This window comes from Pristis pectinata, chromosome 5 (assembly GCF_009764475.1).
Source record: "Pristis pectinata isolate sPriPec2 chromosome 5, sPriPec2.1.pri, whole genome shotgun sequence".
Taxonomy (NCBI): domain Eukaryota; kingdom Metazoa; phylum Chordata; class Chondrichthyes; order Rhinopristiformes; family Pristidae; genus Pristis; species Pristis pectinata.
The window spans coordinates 29669907-29691639 of record NC_067409.1 but is presented as its reverse complement, the minus strand read 5'-3'; the positions used below and the strand labels follow the sequence as shown (position 1 = coordinate 29691639).

The 21733-nt window shown below is 40.8% G+C and overlaps 1 protein-coding gene across 1 annotated transcript in view; it reads left to right on the top strand.

The window, feature by feature from the left end:
• Positions 1–21733, top strand: part of gad2 (glutamate decarboxylase 2) — a 98538-nt gene that overhangs the window by 19248 nt on the left and 57557 nt on the right. Inside the window, exon 4 of the mRNA XM_052016176.1 lies at positions 18869–19102. Coding sequence (XP_051872136.1) covers positions 18869–19102 — 234 coding nt within the window. The remainder of the gene's footprint in view (positions 1–18868; positions 19103–21733) is intronic.

Genomic DNA, 21733 nt, shown 5'->3' with positions numbered 1-21733 from the left:
CATGACATCCCAACTCTTGTACTTATGCCTTGGTCACTGAAGGCAAGTATGCCACATAACTTCTCCACCACCCTGTCTACCCATGTTGCCACCTTCAGGGAACTATGAACTTGCACCCCAAAGTCCCTCTGTTCAACAACACTCCCCAGGGCCCTGCCATTCACTGTGTATGCCCTGCCCTGGTTTAACTTCCCAGAATTTTTCACTTCACACTTGTCCGAGTTAAATTTCATCTATCATTCCCTTGCCCACTTTCCCAGTTGATCTAGATCCTGTTGTAACCTCAGGCAATTTTCTTCACTTTCCACTATACCACTAATTTTGGTGTCATATGCAAACTTACTAATCATGCCACCTACATTGTCATCCAGACCATTAATGTATATGACAAATAACAGAGGACCCAGCACCAATCTAGGCAGCACACCACTGGTCATAGGCCTCAAAAAGCAACCCTCCACTACCACCCTCCAGTGGACTCCTACCACCAAGCAATTTTGTATCCAATTGGCTAGCTCACCCTGGATTCCATGTGTTCTAACTTTCCAGACAAGTCTACCATGTGGGACCTTGTCAAAGTCTTGCCAAAGTCCATGTAGACAACTTCTATTGCCCTGCCCTCATCATTCCTTGTGGTCACCTCTTCAAAAAGCTCAATCAAAGACATGATTTCCCATGTACAAAGCCATGCTGACAATTGCAAATCAGTCCTTGCCTTTCCAAATACAAATAAATCCTGTCTCTCAGAACCCTTCCCAATGATTTTCCCACCACTGATGTAAGGCTCACTAGCCTGTAGTTTCCTGGCTTGTCTTTGCAGCCCTTCTTGCATAAAGGTACAACATTAGTCATCCTCCAGTCTTCCGGTACCTCACCTGAGGCCAAGGAAGATACATAAATCTCTGCCAAGACCTCAGCAATCTCCTCCCTTGCTTCCCATTACATATTAGGATAACCTGGGCAAGCCCAGGGTATTTATCCACCTTAATGTGTTTCAAAACCTCCAATACCATCTCCCTTGTCACCATTCCCTGGTGTTAAATCATTAGCTTCCATGTTCTTCTCCATGATAAGCACAGACAAGAAGTATTCTTTCAAGACCTCGCCCATCTCTCATGACTTCACACATAGGTAACCACACTGATTCTTAAGGGAACCCACTCTCTCTCTAGCTACCCTTTTACTCCTAGTGTAATTATAGATATTTTAAGATTCTCCTTATCTGCCAAGGATATCTTATGGTCCCTTTTTACCCTTAAGAAAGTTTCTTTCTTAAGTGTACTCCTACATCCCTTATACTCCTCAAGGGAATTGTTTGATCCCAGCTGCCTATGCCTGACATATGCCTCCTTTTTCCTGATCAGACCTTTAATAACCCTCATTAACCAAGTTTCCCTAATCTTACCAGCTTTACCCTTCACTCTAACAGGAAAATGTTGGCCCTAAGCTCTTATGTCTCACTCTTAAAAGCCTCCCACTTGCCAGACATCCCTTTACCTGCAAGCAGCAACTCCCAATCAACTTTTGCAAGTTCCTGTCTGATGCCATCAAAATTAGCCTAGCCCCCAGTTTAGGACTTCAACGTGAATCAGTCCTATCTTTTTCCATTACTATCTTGAAACTAATGGAACTTTGGTCACTGGTACAAAAGTGCTCCCCCACTGACACACCAGCCACTTGGCGAGCCTCATTTCTTAAGAGAAGATCAAGTGTAGCCCCTTCTCTAGTCGGGCCATTACTTCAGAAAACTATCCTGCACACACTCAAGAAATTCTAATCTCATCCCTCAGCACTATGGCAGTCCTAGTCAATATTAGGGAAGTTAAAATCACCTTTTTTAATTAATTCAAGGAACGTGGGCTTCACAGGCTGTGCCAGCATTTAATTGCGCATCCCTAATTTTCCTTGAGAAGGTGGTGGTGAGATGCCTTCTTGCTGTTGGGGAGAGAGTTCTCAGATTTTGACCCAGTGACGGTGAAGGAACAATGACATATTTCCAGGTCAGGATGGTGTGTGGCTTGGAGTGCAACTTTGCTGCCCTTGTCCTTCTAGCTGGTAGAGGTCATGGGGTTTGGAAGGAGCTGTCTAAGGAGTCTTGGTGAGTTGCTGCAGTGCATTCTGTAGATGGTACAAACTGCTGCTACTGTACGTCAGTGGTGGAGTGAGTGGATGGTTGTGAATGGGGTGCCTATCAGGTGGGTTGCTATGTCCTGGATGGTGTCGAGCTTCTCAAGTGTTGTTGAATTTGCACTTATTCAGGCAAGTAGAGATTATTCCATCACACTCCTGACTTGAGCCTTGCAGATGCTGGGCAGGCTTTCGGGAGTTAGGAACTGAGTTACTTATCGCAGGATTCCCAGCTTTTGGCCTGCTCTTGTAGCCGCATTGTGTAAATGGCTACTCCAGTTCAGTTTCTAGTCAATGGTAACTCCTAGGATATAAATAGTGGGGGATTCAGTGATGGTAATGCCATTGGATGTTAGGGGATGAGGGGATGGATTTTCTTTTGTTGGAGATTGTCATTGCCTGGCACTTGCATACAATGAATGCCCAGGCCTGAATATTACAACTCTAGTAATCCTACACCTATCTGTGATATCCCTACATATATGCTCCTCTAATTCCTGCTGACCATTGGGGGCCTGTGGTATAATCCAATCCAAGTGATCACCGCCTTTTAAATTCTAAGTTCTACCTATATTGCCTCACTGGACATTTCCCCTGGGATATCCTCTCTAAGTATTACCATTCTGCTTCAAAATAATCCATTTTTATGACTTCTGAGTGCTAATTGCTGTGAATTCATTTCAAGACTGGATTACATTTGTCCAACTTGTTTCACGTATATCTATCAGTGGAAACAGTGATCAGGATATGACTGAATTCCAAAATAGGCTTGGAAGGAAGAAGATATATTTGTAAGCCAAGACAATTGACTCAGTTTTAAAAGTATCAATGTTGTTTTCAAATTCCACCATGACCTTGTCCTTTCTGATATCCGTAACACCTTCCAGCTCAATAAGCACCTGAATCTTCTGCGCCATTCCATCTCTAGCTTCTGTATATTCTTGATTTTAATTCTTCTCTGATCGTCAGCCACGAGTTGGCCCTTAAACTTTTCTTCATCTCTAACCTCTGACATGCTTCTTAACTCTTATTAATTTGACTAGGAGTTCCTAATATCTTCTTGTGTGGTTCGATATTAAATCTTGTTTGATATTCCTTCCTAGGAGGCACCTTGAGAGATATTTTACTACGCTAAAAGTGCTGGGAAATTGTGTTCTTGTATTTGCTACCATGTAACTACTTATCTCAGATATCCTTGTATGTTCAATTATCAATATGTAGATGTAGATGGTACAGTGAATAAAGTGAAAATGCATTAATCAATACTTCTCAAAGCCTTCTTGGTTTTGGAATTGTGCTTCTGGTTTGGAAAATTGGAAGAAACATTCCTTTGTCCATAAAGGAAGGAAGAAACTGGGATAACCATAGACCTGTGTTAACATCAGTTGTAAACAAATCACTACACACTATCATGTCTCACATCTATCTTATCTCACAACATGCCAAGGAGACGAGAGGCACAATATCAGTGCTTTCCTTGCTTTTAGTTAATATATTTATGAAACATTTGAAAATGGGCAATAAAGTACCTGGTGGCCAATTAATCCTATTCTGTGTTGTGCTAAAATAAACAGAATTTTAGTTAAGCATGAATTGTATTTATATAGCATCTTTCAAGGGGCAAAACTCTTGATGGTACATTTATTGAATAATAGTTACATATATCTATGCCTTTAGCATAGTAAAATATCCTCAGTTTCTTCTTGGCAATACAAACATTCAAAAACCAATTTAGATGAGAAATTAGGGCAGATGACCAAAGCTTGTTCAAAGAGGTAGGTTTTAAGGTGTTATTCACAGAAGGAGAAAGAAGAAGAAGATGTAGAAGCTCAGGACCTAGGCATCTGACAAGCAATGAAGGAGTTATTAAATTCATGGATCCTAATTAGAGCAGTGTGTAGGCATTTTGGAAGCTTACAGGCCTAGAGAAGCTGCAGAAATACAGAGAAATGATACCATAGATTGGGTAGCAAGGGTGAGAATTTCAAAGTGTAGGTTAATGACGGCATGTCTAATGAACATAAGTTGGATAGGTTACACTATTTTTAAGGAATAAATCAAGAAGCCAGCCAGGAATACTTTGTAATAATTCAGATGAGAGATAATATGGGGATGTATGATAGTTTCAGTGGAGATAAGATGAAATAGGGACAGAATTGAGTGATGTTATGGACGTTAAGATACGTGGGCTTAGTGATAACATCTATATGTAGTCCAAAACTCAACTTGCGGTCAAATATGCCACAAAACTGGTCAATTTCAGACAATTGCCAGAGAGTTGGACAGAGTCACTAACTAGGGAAGAGATTTTGTGATTAGAGCTGAACGTGATTTCTTCAATCTTTCTAACATTTATTTGGAGAAAAATTTGCTGAGCAAACACAATGTCAAACAAATAGTTTGATGATATAAAGACAGTGAATGCATCGAGAGGTAATGGTGAATTAAATCTGGGTGCTGTTAGCATACAAACAGAAAAAGCTGTGTTTATACGTGATGTTATCAATGAGGGCAAGTGGATGACAAATTAGTTGTAGCAATTTAGAAGCAAAATACAGAGGTAGTTGGAGCATAGCATTTTCTCTGCAGAGCAAGTTAAGATACTGACTCAATTGGATTCGTCTCAGATATCATGCCACAAATTTACATTACCAAGTAGCATCTGAACTAGTGTTTAAACTGTAACAATTTTATCAGTGAAAAAAAAAACACTTTTAAGAAATTTGAAACAGTTTCTTTTCCGGAAAGCATGACTGGTAATATTTACACGATGCAATGCAGGCAGGGAAAGCCTGGTTTAATATCCCATCTGAAAGATTGCATGCAGAGCTGAAGAGCTGAGAAGCTGAAATAGTAAAAATCTGCAGAAGCTGAAACTCTAAATGAAAGTGGAAGTGCTAGAGATAATCAGCAGGTCAGGCGGCATCTGTGGGGAGAGAAACAGAGTTAATGATTCAGATCACTGACTTTTCATTAGAACTGGAAAAGCGAGAGAACAAGTATGCTTTAAGCAACAAAGAGGGATAAAGAGGACAAATGTTATTGGCTGCAGACCAAGCTTTCTCGGGTTAAGCAATTCTTTTGGCACTGTCTCGTGAATAGATGAATGATGGGAGATAGAGAATGGAAAAACCAAATAAATATGCCAGAACAGTGAAGAGTTGCTGACAATCTATAACAAAAGAGAATGTTGGAAATGCCTAACAGATCAGGCAGCGTCCCTGAAGAGAGAAGAAAGTTTATTTGATTTTACAGGTGGATAACCTTGCATGAGAAATGATAAGTGCTGACACAAACAGGAATGGCTGGTTATCTGAAGTTGTTGAATTCAATATGAAATCCCAAGGTCTGTAATATATCTGGATGGAAGTTGAAATGCTGTTCCTCAAGCTTACATCAGGCATCATTGGCCAAAGTTTGGGAGGTCAGAATGAGTGGGGCAGGGAATTAAATTGACAGGTGATTGGAAGCTCAGACTCATAATTGAAGACTGAATAGTAGTGTTGTACAAAGCAGTCACCCAACCTGTGTTTGGTTTCTCCATTGTAGAGGAGACAACATTGTGAGCATTGAATGCAGTTCACTAAATTGGAAGGATAGTTTGAGTTCCAGGATGGAGGGAATGGACAAGGTAAATGGGCAGGTGTTGCATGGGAGAGTCCCATGAGAAGGAGAGTGTTCAGTGGAGATAGAAAAGCAAATCAGGAAGCAGAAAAGGGAACTGTCCACTGGAATATGAAAAGAGACCAGAAGATACATCCAGTGGTAGAATCTTGAGGAAGGTGGGGAAAATATGGAGGATGATCCATTGAATATAAAGGCTAGTGGAGTGGAAGGTAAGGCATGGGGACTCTACTCTTTCTTTGGCTGGGAGAAATGTAGATAAGAGCAGAAGTGTGAGAAACAGAGGGTTCATGGCTGAGAGCCCTATCAACTATGCTTAAGGGGAAGCATTGTTAAAGTGAAATAAGACATCTTGAAGGAACTGATGTGGAAAATTTTGTCATCAGAACAGATACGACAGAGATCTGGAAACTGAGAAAATGGAATGAAGACCTTACAGGAAGCAGAGTGGGAGGAGGCATAATCAAGTTAGCTGTAGAACTCTATGGGCTTGTAATGGATTGTGTTATTTTGTTTTGGAGTTCAAGTGTCAGCCTACATTGTACACATCTCCAAGATTTTGCTTTGAACAAATTTCTAACTCAAAAATTACCAGTAGAGCTCATCCTGGTGAAGTTAGTTCTTTCTGAAGGATAATTTGATGAGGTGTAAATTTAATTGCTGTCTTTTTACTAACATGTACATTAAACAGTATGGCAAAGTGCTTAAGTATCTACTTTTCTAAGGATTGTTCTTCATACTTTAATGGAAAGAACATCCACCAATATTGCTCCTCCTCGTATTTAAAGACGCCATCTGGAGCAAGTCAGAAAACTCTTTTCATGCAATTTTTCTGCTGAAATCTGTGTCTGTGAAGCCAAGAGAACAATGATATTGCTCACAAGTGTTTCACGTGAATTAGTGATCATTATATTTCTGAAATATGTAAAATTTGTCATGGAGTCTGAGGGGCGAAAGTGTGGTCCATGAAAATGTACAGGTCTGGTCATAATGAAGGGTCTGCATTATCGGGAAATAAGAACTTTTCCCCACTTCACCTTCTAAGATAGAATCATTCATAAGAAGTTTCTAATACTCTAACAATGTCAGGATAGCTGGATGTTTCAATGTTTGTTTCACCACAGAGCACATTAAAAAAAATGTCACGAGAGAAAAATAAATCTATCAGACTTAAGTTGAGCGCTGTCATTAGGTATCATCATTTGCTGCCTTTCTAACATGTGTAAGAATCCAGATATTTTCTGTAAAGCTGTCTCAAGTACTTAGTTGGAAATTCCTTGGACCAGGGCAAGATGGTCGATGGGTACTCAGCATGAGAAGAATTTAAGTGACAATTAGAACCCCAAGTCAGAGAAGTGGCAGAAAATTTGCATAGGTAAACTTTCCAGCTGCACCAGATGTGGCTTGTGACACCAGCAGAGATGTGGACAATGGAGGACCTTTGTGTGGAATTCTATCAGCTCCACCATTTATTCTTCACAGCAGTCTGAAACTTGGAATGTTTGAGTCAGAGTGCAGGCAAAAGTGATGGTCCTTCAAAGAACTGGAGGATCATGAAATCCTGGACTCACATTTTTGGATCCAAAGAGGATCGATCAGCTTGGTCACCTGTACTGCCCTGAAAATAATTCAGGACCTAGTATGAGATAGTAGGCCAAATGGAATTTTGACAAAATTGATGTGATGCAGGATAAAATGCTTTCCTAGGTACTCTTCATTATTTGTGAAAGCCAACCAGGTTTTTTTTAAATATCAACAGTAATTTCACCAAGGATGTCATAATTGTTATATAGACCTTTGTTTTAGGTGCTAATTTGAAAGGCAGCACCTCCGACAATGCAGAATTTCCATGCTGCAATTGATCACCAATTTATGCTCAAGCATTGAACCGAGGCTTAAGGTGAAAGGGGAGAGGTTTAATCGGAATCTGAGGGGCAACGTTTTCCACCCAGAGGGTGGTCAGTATATGGAATGAGCTTCCAGAAGAAGTGGCTGAGGCAAGTACATTCACATTTAAAAGGTACTTGGACAGGTACATAGATAGCAAAGGTTTAAAGTGACATGGGCCAAATGCGGGCAAGTGGGACTAGCTTGGATGGGAATCTTGGCTGGCATGGACCAGTTGGGCTGAAGGGCCTGTTTCTGTTCTGTATGACACTATGACTCTAGGATAGGGCTTAAATCTTCAGCCTTCTAACATGTAGACAGGAGACTGCTAAATGAATCAGCCAATCAAATATCTTGAAAAGCCAATAAAAAGCTGCAGATGCTGAAAGGCAGAAATAAAAACTGAAAAGGCTGGGGATACGAAGCAGGGCAATCTATTTCAGATTTCCAGCACCTATAGTTTTCATCTAATGAAGGGTCATTGACTTCTAACACAAACCTCCCTTCATAAATGCTGCCTAACCTGTTGAATAACTCCAGTGTTTTTTGTTCATAAGGTATTTTGTCAGACACACAACTCTGCAACATAATTGGGCTTGTTAAAAATTCATCATATGTAGTAGCCAGAAGCAAACTAGAAACACCCCCAGATATTACATTTATCCCACTGGTAATGCAGTGATTTATTATTTTACCATTAGGAAATATGTAGTATACAGAGGAATCTCTATGCACTTCACAGCTGGATAATATTCCAATGATTTTACTGGATCAGATGTTTTATTAAAAGATTAAAACTGACAATATGTATCATATCAAAACTAGCAGGATTAAATGTTTTCTGGGCAATTGTAAGTGTGTATCAGATAATGAGGCATCAAGCTAAAAGGAGGTTATTCTCTGCTAAAGAACCAGTTGGAAGATTGCCATCTGAATGCACAAAGTATTAGACAACTGCAATCAGTAATGATAATTTTTAATCTACAATTTTAATATGTAGTTACACTAATTTTAAGAATTCTTTAATGACAACGATCTCAATCACAGAACAATTCACTGACAATAGTCATGGGAAAGCATGAATAAAGATTGAATCTGTTTTACTCATTCACATTTTAGGGCTTCCTTGCTGTACGTGCAAATATTAGAACATAGAACGTAGAACAGTACAGCACAGGAACAGGCCCTTTGGCCCACAATGTTGTGCTGAACCAATTACATTAGTAATAAAATGCCCAACTAAACTAATCCCTTCTGTCTACACAATGTCCACATCCTACCATTTCCCTCACATTCATGTGCCTAAGAACTTCTTGAATGCCCCTATCGTATTTGCCTCCACCACCACCCCAGGCTGCGCATTCCAGGCACCCACCACTCTCTGTGTAAAAAACCTGCCCTGCACATCTCCTTTGAACTTACCCCCATCACATGCATGCCCTCTGGTACGAGACATTTCAATCCTGGGGAAAAGATACCTCTATCAGATCTCCCCTCAGCCTCCGCTGCTCCATAGAGAACAACCCAAGTTTGTCCAACCTATTCTCATAACACCTGCCCTTTAATCCATGCAGCACCTTGGTAAACCTCTTCTGCAGCCTCTCCAAAGCCTCGACATCCTTCCTATAATGGGACGACAAGAACTGAATGCAATATTCCAGATGCGGCATAACTAAAGTTTTCAAAAGCTGCAGCATAGCTTCCTGACCCTTGAACTCAGTGCATCGACTAATGCAGGCAAGCATGCCATATGCCTTTTTTACCACTCTATCAACCTGTGTTTCAGGGAGCTATGAACTTGGACCCCAAGATCCCTCTGCTCAGCAACACTGTTAAGGGTCTTGCCATTAACGGTGTACAGTCTCTTTACATTTGATCTCCCAAAGCACAACACTTCACATTTGCCGAGTTGAACTCCACCTAACATTTCTCCGCCCATATCTACAACCAATCTATATCCCACTATATCCTTTGCCAGTCTTCTACACTATCCACAACACCAACAATCTTCATATCATCTGCAAACTTACTAACCCACCCATGTACATTTTCATCCAGGCCATTTATATACATCACGAACAGCAGAGGTCCCAGTATGGATCCCTGAGGAACACCACTAGTCACAGACATCCAGCTAGAGTAAGTCCTATCGACCACTACCCTCTGTCTTCTATAGGCAAGCCAGTTCTGAATTCAAATGGCCAATTCACCGTGGATCCTATGCATCTTAATCTTCTGGGAGAACTTCCCATGAGGGACCTTGTCAAATGCCTTACTAAAATCCATGTAGACAACATCCACAGTTCTACCTTCATTAATCAACCTTGTCACCTTGTCAAAAAACTCAATCAAGTCAGTAAGGCATGACTTGCCCTGCACAAAGCCATGCTGACTGTCCCTAATTAGGCTATGGTTTTCCAAATGCTCATAAATCCTATCCCTAAGAATCCTCTCCTACCACTGATGTGAGACTCACCGGTCTATAGTTACCAGGATTATCCCTGTTTCCCTTCTTGAATGATGGAACGACATTAGCTACTTGTCAGTCCTCCAGGACCTCGCCTTTGGCTAGAGAGGACACAAGGATATCGGTCAAGGCCCTAAGATATTATACTCTGGTTGCACTGTTTTAACCTCAATAACCATAAGACCATAGGATGTAGGAGCAGAATTAGGCCATTCGGCCCATCAAGTCTGTTCCACCATTCAATCATGGCTGATATTTTTTCAACCCCATTCTCCTGCCTTCTCCCTGTAACTGTTAACCTCCCTACCAATCAAGAATTTTTCATTCTCTGCCTTAAATAAACCCAATGACTTGGCCTCCACACCACTCTGTGGTAAGGAATTTCACAGATTCACCAGGCTTTGACTGAAGAAATTCTTCCTTCATCTCAGTTTTAAAGGGATATTCCTTTATTCTGAGGCTGTGCCCTCAGATCCTAGACTCTCCTACTAATGGAAACATCCTCTCCACATCCACTCTATCCAGGTTTTTCAGTATTTAGTAGGTTTCAATGAGATACCTCCTCATAAGAACATAAGAAATAGGAGCAGGAGTAAGCCATCTGGCCTGTTGAGCCTGCTCTGCCATTCAATAAGATCATGGCTGATCTGGCCGTGGACTCAGATCCACCTATCTGCCTTTTCTCCATAACCCTTAATTCCCCTACTATGCAAAGATCTATCTAACGGTGTCTTAAATATATTTAATGAGGTAGCCTCTACTGCTACCCTGGGCAGAGAATTCCACAGATTCACTACTCTCTGGGAAAAGCAGTTTTTCCTCAACTCCGTCCTAAATCTACTCCCCCGAATATTGAGGCTATGTCCCCTAGTTCTAGTCTCACCTACCAGTGGAAACCAGTGGAAACAACTTTCCTGCCTCTATCTTATCTATCCCTTTCATAATTTTATATGTTTCTGTAAGAGCCCCTCTCATTCTTCTGAATTCCAGCGAGTATAGTCCCAGACGACTCAATGTCTCCTCATAGGTTAACCCCCTCATCTCCAGAATCAATCTAGTGAACCTCGTTCTGCACCGCCTCCAAAGCCAATATATTTTTCCTCAAGTAAGCAGACCTGAAATGCATGTAGTACTCCAGGTGTGGCCTCACCAGTACCCTGTACAGTTGCAGCATAACCTCCCTGCTCTTAAATTCAATCCCTCTAGCAATGAAGGCTTCATTTGCCTTCTTGATAACCTGTTGCACCTGCAAACCAACCTTTTGTGATTCATGCACAAGCACTCCCAAGTCCCTCTGCACAACAGCGTGCTGTAATCTTTCACCATTCAAATAATAATCTGATCTTCTATTTTTCCTTTACCAACATTGTACTCCATCTGCCAGACCCTTGCCCACTCACTTAACTTATCTATATCTCTCTGCAGACTCTCCGCATCCTCTGCACAATTTGCTTTTCCACGCCATTTAATGTCATCAGCAAACTTAGATATGCTACATAAATCGTTAATGTATATCATGTACAGTTGTGGGCCCAGCGCCAACCCCTGCGGCACCCCGCTCACCACTGATTGCCAACCAGAGAAACGTCCATTTATCCTAACTCTCTCCCTTCTATTGGTTAACCAATCCTCTATCCATGCTAATACCTTACACCCAACTCCATGCATCCTTATCTTATGGATGTCTTTTATGCAGCACCTTATTGAACGCCTTCTGGAAATCCAAGTATACAACATCCACCTGTTCCCCTCTATCCACTGCACTCATTATAACCTCAAAGACATCCAATAAGTTTGTCAAACAGGACCTGCCTTCCTGAATCCATGCTGAATCTGCCTGATGGAACTACTTCTATCCAGATGTCTCACTATTTCTTCCTTAATGATAGCTTCAAGCATTTTCCCAACTACAGATGTTAAGCTAACTGGCCTATAGTTACCTGCCTTTTGCCTACATCCTTTTTTTAAATAGTGGCATGACATTCGCTGTCTTCCACTCCTTCTGAACTCCATCGAGTACAGGCCCAGAGACATCAAAGGATCCTCATATGTTATGCCTTTCATTCCTAGGATCATTTTTGTGAATCTCTTCTGGACCCTCTTCAGGGCCAGCACATCCTCCTTTAGATTCGGGGCCCAAAATTGCTCACAATACATTAACAGCTACAGCAAAAGCTTACTCAAAGCAGCATGTTTTAGGTGACATTTTACAAGGATGAGAGATGAAGAGGAATAGGATGGGGGAAGTGTAGGGGCTTGGCACTCAAACACAGTGCCAATGTGAATGCCCAAGAAGTCAGGATGCAAGGAACATAGATATGTCAGATGGCTCCAAAGCTGGAGAAGATTCCAGAGATGGGGAAAGGTGAGGCTAGGAAGGGATTTGCAAATAAGAATGAGAATTTTCGAATCTTGTTTAACCGAGAGCCAACGTGGATCAGAAACCACCGAGCTTGGAGTGAACGGGGCTTGAAATAGGATATGGGTGACCTCAAATTTATGTAACTCCCTGAAATAAAAAAATACTCCAAGGAATGTACATTAGATAATTATAATATTAGAGTTCAGGAATGAACCAGTATTGTTTCCAAAAAAGAGAATGTTTGTAAGTTGCAAGTTTGAAATTTTAAAAATTCATAAAGAATAATCAAACCAGTTGTGCCAAATGTCTCTGATGTTTCTAATGTTATCATTTATGTCCGCTTCCAAAAGCCATTTCAGCAACAAATAAAACATCACGGCTCAAGTAATTGAAAGGCAATCCACACATTAATAGGGTATTAAACCTATCAATGGAAATCACATCTCATTTCGGGAGAACTAGTAGTTCTATGTGAAAATCTGAACAAGAGTTTGAGCCAGTAGGAAACCAAGGGTATACATTTGTAAATCAAGACAGAGAACATTGGAATATCCTCAGACTGCAGAGCTATAGGTATAATTTAATAGCATCTGCATGCTCTACTTCTGGAAATCTGAAGTCAGTTCAATTGAATTTGGAAGTGGACTATGCTGCAAACACATTACTTTCTGGTTTGTGCTAATGAGTGGAGAATGACTCCTCCTGCCATAAACAGTAATGATGTCATTGGAGAAAAAATAATCAAAGTTGTGCAAGAAGGCAAAGGGTATTAGGCATTATGTGCATTGTTCATTCAGCAGGCTCAGATTTGGTACTGACAGTGATTAAATTGAATTTCCACAACAAAGAAAGAAATTCAGAGAAGCAAGTAAATGGAAATTTGACTTAAGAACCACGTTAAAGGAAAATCATAGATATTTGCCTGCAGAGTTATTAACTAAGTACTTGAGTGCTGTCAGTTTCCATTCTGAAGATTCTCAGACTTTGGGTGCCACAGGCTTTCAACGTATTTGGACACACTTCTAGTGGAGGAAATCTGGTCATAAAATCTATCTTCTGTTAATTTGACCAAGGCTCTAATCAATCCTCTCCCATAACCATCATACTTAGTCCCAAGGTATTAGCACAGATTTTAATGATCATAATGAGTCAGAGTCATACAGCACAGAAACAGACCCTCCATCCCATTCTGTCCATTCTGACCGTCAAGTACCTATCTATACTAATCACATTTACCAGCACTTCGTGCTTAGCCTTCTATGTCTTGGCAATTCAAGTGCTTATCTAGATACTTACACATTGTGAAGGCACCTGCTTCAACACTTTCTCACCCAGTACATTCCAGCTTTCAACTACCATCTGGGTGGAAACTTTACCGAATATCCTCTCTAACCTTATTACTCCTCATCTTAAACTTAAGGCTTCTTGCTTTGGACACTTTCTCACTTTCCACCCTATTTAAGCCCTTCATAATTTTGTACATCTCTATCATGCTCCCCCCCCTCAGCCTCCCCCACTCGAAGGAAAACAAACTCAGCCTATCCAGTCTCTCCTGATAGTTCAAATGTCCCAGGCAACATCCTGATGAATCTCCTCTGCACCTTCTCCAGTGCATTCACATCCTTCCTATAGTGTGATAACTAGAACTAACAGAGCTGTGCTGACTAGTTCTAATCAACCCATCCCTTTCCAAGTGCAGACTAATCCTGTCCCTCACAATTTTTTCATAACTACTTCCCAACCAGATGTTAGACTCAATGGCCGGTAATTATTTGGCTTATTCCTGCTGCCTGTCTTAAATAAAGGTACCACATTTGCTAGCACCTCACCTCTGGTTAACAAAGATTTAATAACCTGCCAGAAACCCTCTCCCCTGCCTCTCATAGCAGCTTTGGATACATTTCATCAGGGATTGATCCACCTTTGTGCCTGCTAATATATCCACCTTGCAATGTTATGATGTTTTAATAACATCACATCCCCTCCCTGACATCCGTTACTACAATGATTTTCTCCTTCGTGAATACAGAGGAGATGTATTCATTTAAGACCTCACTTATGTCCTCTGACTCCACATACAGATTGCCCTTTGGTCCCTAACATGCCCTATTATTTCCCTGGCTACCTTCTTGCTCTTAATATAAAATGCCTTGGGATTTCCCTTAATCTTGTCTGATGGTATATTTTTTGGCCTCTCTTTGCCTACCTAATTTCCTTTTATAAGTACACCCTCCACTTTCAATGCTGTTTCAGTTTCATTTCTTCTTCTTTTTCTTCATTTTCAGTACTCAATATCTGGCAAATAAATGCTTCTATATTTTACTTTGTCAGCCTTCTATATCCCTTGACATCCAGGGTTCCTTCGACTTGCCTTCCTTACCTTTCACCCTTACCAGCACATATTGGCCCTGAACTCTCACTATCTCACTTTCAAGAAAGACTCATACTTGTCAGACGGAGATTTCCTGCAAGTAGCTACTCCCAGTCTCGTTTTGCCAGGTCTTTTCTTGTGATATTGAAATCAGCCTTCCCCCCAATTCAAGACCTTAATTCCAGACTATCCTCATCCTTTTCCATAACTACGTCGAAACTTACAGAGTTATGGTCACTATTTCCAAAATGCTCATTCACAAACACTTCAACTACTTGCCCAGCTTCATTCCCCAAGATTAGGTCCAATACTGGTCCGTCTACATACTGGCTCAAAGTAATCTCCTGGTTGCAATTTAAAGATTCCTTACATGCACATGTGTCTCTGCTTACTGGGAAAATTAGTTTTTCTTCTTAATTTGACAAGAACTTCCCCCCTCCCCCCAATACACACACACTCCCTCCCCCATCTCTACACCTACTCTGGTCCCCATTCCCCTGCCAAGTTAATTTAAACCCTATCCAATAGCACAGGCAAACCTCCCTGAAAGAATATTGGTCCCATTTTTGTTTTCAGATGCGATGTGTCCTTTCTGTACAGGTCCCACAGAACCAGTCCCAATGATCCAAAAATCTAAAGCCCTTCCCCTACACCCATCTCTTTAGCCATGCATGCATATAATTTGTCCTCCCATTCCTATACACACTAGGATGTGGCACCAGAAGCAAGCCAAAGATTACAACCTTAGAAGGTCCTACACTTTAATCTGTGGCCCAGCTCTCTAAGCTTTTGTTGCAGGACCTCATCCCTCTTTTTATCCATGTCATTAGTACCAATATGGACCACAATCCTGACTGTTTACTCTCCCCTTTTAGATTACCCTGCAGCCACTCCATGATATCCCTGGCCCTGGCATCAGTGAGGCAACACACCATTCAAGAACCTTCTTGTAGCCACAGCAAATTAACTGTTGCTGTTTTCCCTGGGAGGCCATTCTCCCTCCCTCCCCACCAGCAGTATCCGAGATGGTACATCTGTTGTTTGAGAGGGGAAGGCCACAGTGGACTCCTGCATTACCTGCCTGTGCCTCCTGCTCCGCTTGTTAGTCTGTTTTCTACCTACACAGCCAATAGCTGTGGGGCAACCAGCTCACATGCTACCCACGAAGTTCTCAGCAGCGCAGATATTCCATTGTGAATCCAGTTGCACAATAAGGCCAGTCCGGAGTTGCAGATGGACCAGTTCTTGCACACATGGCCACAAGGGCCACTGGAAGTGTCCCTGATTTCCCACATAGCACAGGAGAAACATATCACCATGCCAAGTTCTCCTGTCATGGATGACACTTGAATTACCTTAGTACTTTAAATTAAGGGGGTAGCTAATTAGACCAGGGGCTTATTTCACTTCAAGCCCCTCCCTTTACAAAAGCTTAGAGAATGAAACATAGAACATAGAACACTACAGCACAGTACAGGCTCTTCGGCCCACAATGTTGTGCCGATATCTTATCCTGCTCGAAGATCTATCAAACCCTTCCCTCCCACATAGCCCCCTATTTTTCTATAATTCATGTGTCTATCTAAGAGTCTCTTAAATGTCCCTAATGTGTCTGCCCCCACAACCTCTGCCGGCAGTGCGTTCCACGCACCCACCACTCTCTGTGTAAAAAACTTACCCATGACATTCCCTTTATACCTTTCTCCAAACACCCTAAAATTATGTCCCCTTGCGTTAGCCATTGTCACACTGGGAAAAAGTCTCTGACTGTCCACTCAATCTATGCCTCTTATCATCTTGTACACCTCTATCAAGTCACCTCTCATCCTCCTCCTCTCCAAAGAGAAAAGCCCTAGCTCACTCAACCTATTCTCATAAGACATGCTCTCCAATCCAGGCAACATCCTGGTAAATCTCCTCTGCACCCTCTCTAAAGCTTCCACATCCTTTCTATAATGAGGCAACCAGAACTGAATACAATTAAAGTAAGCAAACAAAGGTAGGAACATCCACCTGTTACTCCTCACCAATCATCACCATCACTATCACATCACTCCCCACTATCACACCCTATCACAGATTAGGCTGGTCTGGAACGTTAGATTACATGGGATTCAGAGTGAGACACACAATTGACTTGGGGGTAGAAGGCAGAGGGTGGTAGCAGAGGGCTGTTTCTCGGATTGGAGGCCTGTGACCAGTGGTTTGTTGTAGGGATCGGTGCTGGGTCCTCTGTTGCTTGTCATAGATATTAATGATTTGGATGAGAATGTTGTTGACATGGTTAGTAAGTTTGCAGATGACACCAAATTGGTGGTATAGTGGACAGTGAAGAAGGTTATCAAAGATTACAACAGGATCAAGAATAATTGAGGTAGTTGGCCAATGAATGGTATTTAATTTAGACAAGTGCAACGTGTTTCATCTTGGGAGGCTAAACCAGGGCAGGACATACACAGTAAATAGCAGGGGCCTGGAGAGTCTTGTAGAACAGAGAGACCTAGGGTACAAATACATAGATCCCTGAAAGTGTCAACGCAGCCAGACAGGGTGGTGAAGAAGGTGTTTGGCACATTTGCCTTCATTACTCAGGGCATTGGTTGGTGAGACCACACTTGGATTATTGTGTGGAGTTCTGGCCACCTAGCTTAAGGAAGGATATCGTTCAACTAGAAAAGATGCAGAAAAGATTCACAAGGATGCTGCCGGGACAGCTTGAGTTATAAGGATAGGCTGGATAGGGTGGGACTGTTTTCCCTGAAGTGAAAAGGCTTACCTTATAGAGGTACATAATATCATGAGGGGCATGGATAAGTAGGCTGGTCACAGTCTTTTTCCCAGGGTAGGGGAGTCTAAAACTAGAGGGCATAAGATTAAGGTGCAAAGAGAAAGATTTAAAGGTGACCTGAGGGGTAGGTTTTTCACACAGAGGGTGGTGGGTATATGGAACGAGCTGCCAGAGGAAGTGGTAGAGACAAGTGCAATTACAATGTTTAAAAGACATTTAGACAGGTACATGGATAGGAAAGGTTTGGAGAGATATAGGCCAAACACAGGCAAATGGGACTAAGGTAGGCACCTTGATTGGCATGGTCAAGTTGGGCCGAATGGCCAGTTTCTGTGTTCTCTGATACCACAACCCTTAGAATCCATTGTGTAAACCCACATTGTGGTTTCTTTGCCTTGCTTTTTATCCGCCCAAAAGACTCCAGTCCAGACAGTTGAATGTAATTGACTTCAATTGAAAAAAACATGAGGTCCCCATTTAAGGTACCTTGTTTACCTGCTCAGCCTGAAAGAATCTAACCATAAAAAGTACTAGCTTTAACTATGAGCTTATGATAAAGTTAGTAATACAATGTACACTTACACTTACTTTATTCATCGAAGCCTCGACTCTGAGACGGCTGCACTCTCAGATCCGCTGCACAATGATTTGGCAACATGCTAGGTATATTTATATGACATTTCCTTCTCTGCCAGCTAATGCACTGGGGAATTTAAGATAAATAGACAAATGGGTAATTCACAATAGTCAATATTTATGCATTTATCTGTTAATATCAGCAAAAGTCATTTTACTAGATGATTTATATCTTCATTTTGATGTGATTTATAATACTAGATAAATGGGTTTTTGGAAGCAGGAGCTTTATTCTGTTGATGTTGAATAAATTATTGGCTAATACCGTTCTTCAACTAAATGGACATCTGATTCCTGATGGGATAATTGTGAGGTGAAATATGAGAGCTGTGACTCATTCAGCATCTCTGAGTCCTTTGTCAGATCTGAGCCAGAAGCATTCCTTCCCAGTTGAGGAAACCAATTGACATAATTAAACTCACTCTATGTGGCTATCATCTCCTGCTAGCAGATAATGGGATGTCATTGATGTCAGTTGTAGAGGTGACTGGAAAATATTTGTTCCTATCATGGGAACTGACCTGCACGCATCTTATTAAAGTGACATAAAAGTGGAATGAAAAGCAAAATTAACTAATTGTTTTTCTTCGTATTCTATCTCTGCAGACCTTCTGCCAGCATGCAATGGGGAAGGAGTCACTTTCACTTTCTTGGAACAAGTTTTGGACATTCTACTTGAGTATATTTTGAAAACATTTGATAGATCTACAAAAGTAATAGATTTCCACTATCCTGATGATCTCCTCGAGGGATTTAACTGGATGCTGGATGAAAAGCCAAACACTTTAGAAGACATTTTGTTGACCTGCAGGACAACTCTAAAATATGCTGTAAAAACAGGTATGAAAAGACATGAACTCTTCTTTGGGTGTGGTGTGCCAGAATGCACTGTAACTTTTAAAGTGGACTTTTTATCTAGACCTTGCATGTACAGTTCAATTAGCAGATAAAGCACTTGAAATAAACATCACAACCATTTCACAACTGTTTCTTTTAAGCCTAACCACAAACAGTTACTTTACAGTGGAGAAATATTTCACCTCGTCGCGCAAATGTTTGGATTGGGGCATTGCTCATTGTCTAAATTCATGATCTGAATTCAGAGTTGTATGAAAATGATATTATCTACTCCAGTGACAGATTATTTATCAAGAACATTCACTCTGCAAGCAGGGTAGTGCTGCCTTGAAAGATATCATACTCCAATCTGCCATTAGTGGGCGACAATCGGGTATTCTCTGTGTGCTGTGGAAATGGTCAAAGTTTTTCAGGGAAGGTGAACAGCAGAATAATGGAGAAACACAAAGGAGGACATGCTCTCAACCTATTCTCTTCTAGGTAATTTATTATCCCCTTCAGAAACAACGAGATAGCCCTGGTTCAGAGATGCATGGCTCCTGTTAACTAATTACTGAGTAACTGACAATCTAATCTCCCTGCATAGTGGAAACCAGTCAAGTGGAAGTTTCCCACAGGAAAGGATATATAATAATAAACATGATGGGTTTAAAGTTATGCCCATTTTTTATATGGTGTTGCCTTTTGCTCACTAAATTTTTAATCATTCTTCTCCCATTTTGGAGGTAGGATAATGATGTTAAGCTATTTTCTTTCTTAACAAAGTGGAAGTCAAACTACCTATTTCTAAACCATGTGCAGGTAGATGGGATTAGTTTAGCTACACATATCCCTCCCAGTCATGGTCTTCAGCTGGTCAGTTATAGATGTATCTGTGGTGATTTGGCCATTGTTTTTTCCAGCTCAAATTGTGATTGTAGAACTTTGTTCTAGATTTCCTCTCTGGAGGACAACAATTTTTTCTATCAACGTGTATCACTCTTGGGAGGTATATAGCAGATGCTTCTTAATTCCATGGAACCAAAGAATGATGAATCAAAAGATTTACATTTGTGATTTTCTTTGTGGGTTTCTGATTGAATGGTGGAATGGCCTTGAGGGATTGAATGATATACCCTGCAACGAACATATGCATTACTCCCATTTATTCCTCTGCTTTAGAAATGTGTTCTCACTTGCTTACTTGGTTCTATATTCATCAATGAGCAAAAATTATTTAATAATTAAAGAGGGAAATGAACTTTAGCTTGTGGATATTGATTTCAAACTGAGTGTTGCATGTGTGATTTAATTGTAGAATTGACCAAGTACTGTAGCACTGGGGCTTAACATTGCATCAGTAAATCTGGCAGAACCATGTTTCCAATGCATGTTTCCATTCTCTCCTAATAATGTTTCCTTAAACTTCTAGGATTGGCTGACTTGACAGATTCTCATTGGCACACCAGACAGCAAATGGAATTTTTAAAAGCAGAATCCTAGTATTGCTACAATCAGAACAATAACTCATGTCAATTATATCACTGCTCTTTCACACATTGGATGGCCTAAGTTCAGCTTTCTAAGTCATTTTACTATAGCAATTATTTATCACGCATTCAGATTAAAAGGAACTAAAAGGCTAAACGTACACCATGAATGTTAATTAATTTCATCACCAAAGTTACTAAAAGCTGATAAGTTATAAGCATCAAACATACTTACAATAGTTCTGTAACATAATGGACTTCTTCACACAATCCTCAAACACTGAATGGTATAATAAATTCTTTCATTATATTCCAATAAATTGAGATCTATTTTAATTTATTCCAACTTTCTAATCTCATTGTCACAGTTCAATCTTTTTTTAAAATATTACTGGTCACATTTTACAAGATCCTCTGCCAGAAGACTGTTCCATTGATGGCGCCACGTCAATCACAGCATTACGCATTGTGCTTAAAAATATCAAACTTTAACAAGGATATCAGAAATATGCAGTAAGTGCCATGAGATATTGGAAAATATGGCAGTGTTTCTCTTCCACGGATGTGCCCTACGACACCTTGAGAGCTGGACTCCAAAAGCCAGCGTTGACAGTTATTCCATTTAATATTAAGTTTTCGTTTTAGTTTTATATAGAACATAGGAACATAGGAACAGACCCTTTGGCCCATGACATCTGTGCTGACCATGATGTTAATTTAAACCAATCTCATCTGCCTGTGCATGGTCTGGGTCCCTCCATCCACTACTTGTTCATGTGCCTCTCTAAATGCCTCTTAAATGTTCCTATTGTACCTGCTTTCACCACCTCTCCCGGCAGCACATTCCAAGCACCTACCATTCCCTTTGTAAAAAAACTTGCTTCAAAAATCTCCTTGAAACTTTCCCCCTCTCACCTTAAATCTATGCCTTCTAGTATTTGACATATCCACTCTGGGGAAAAGACTGACCATTTATCCTATCTATGCCTCTCATAATTTTATACACTTTCTCAACAAATCTTCTGTGGATCTAAAATATGTAATAGATGGTCTTAAACCTTGCAAAGCGTATGACGATGAAATAAATTCAATTAAGAACTCAAGCATCTTCAATTTATCCTTTTCAAGCCCTAAACTTTCTATG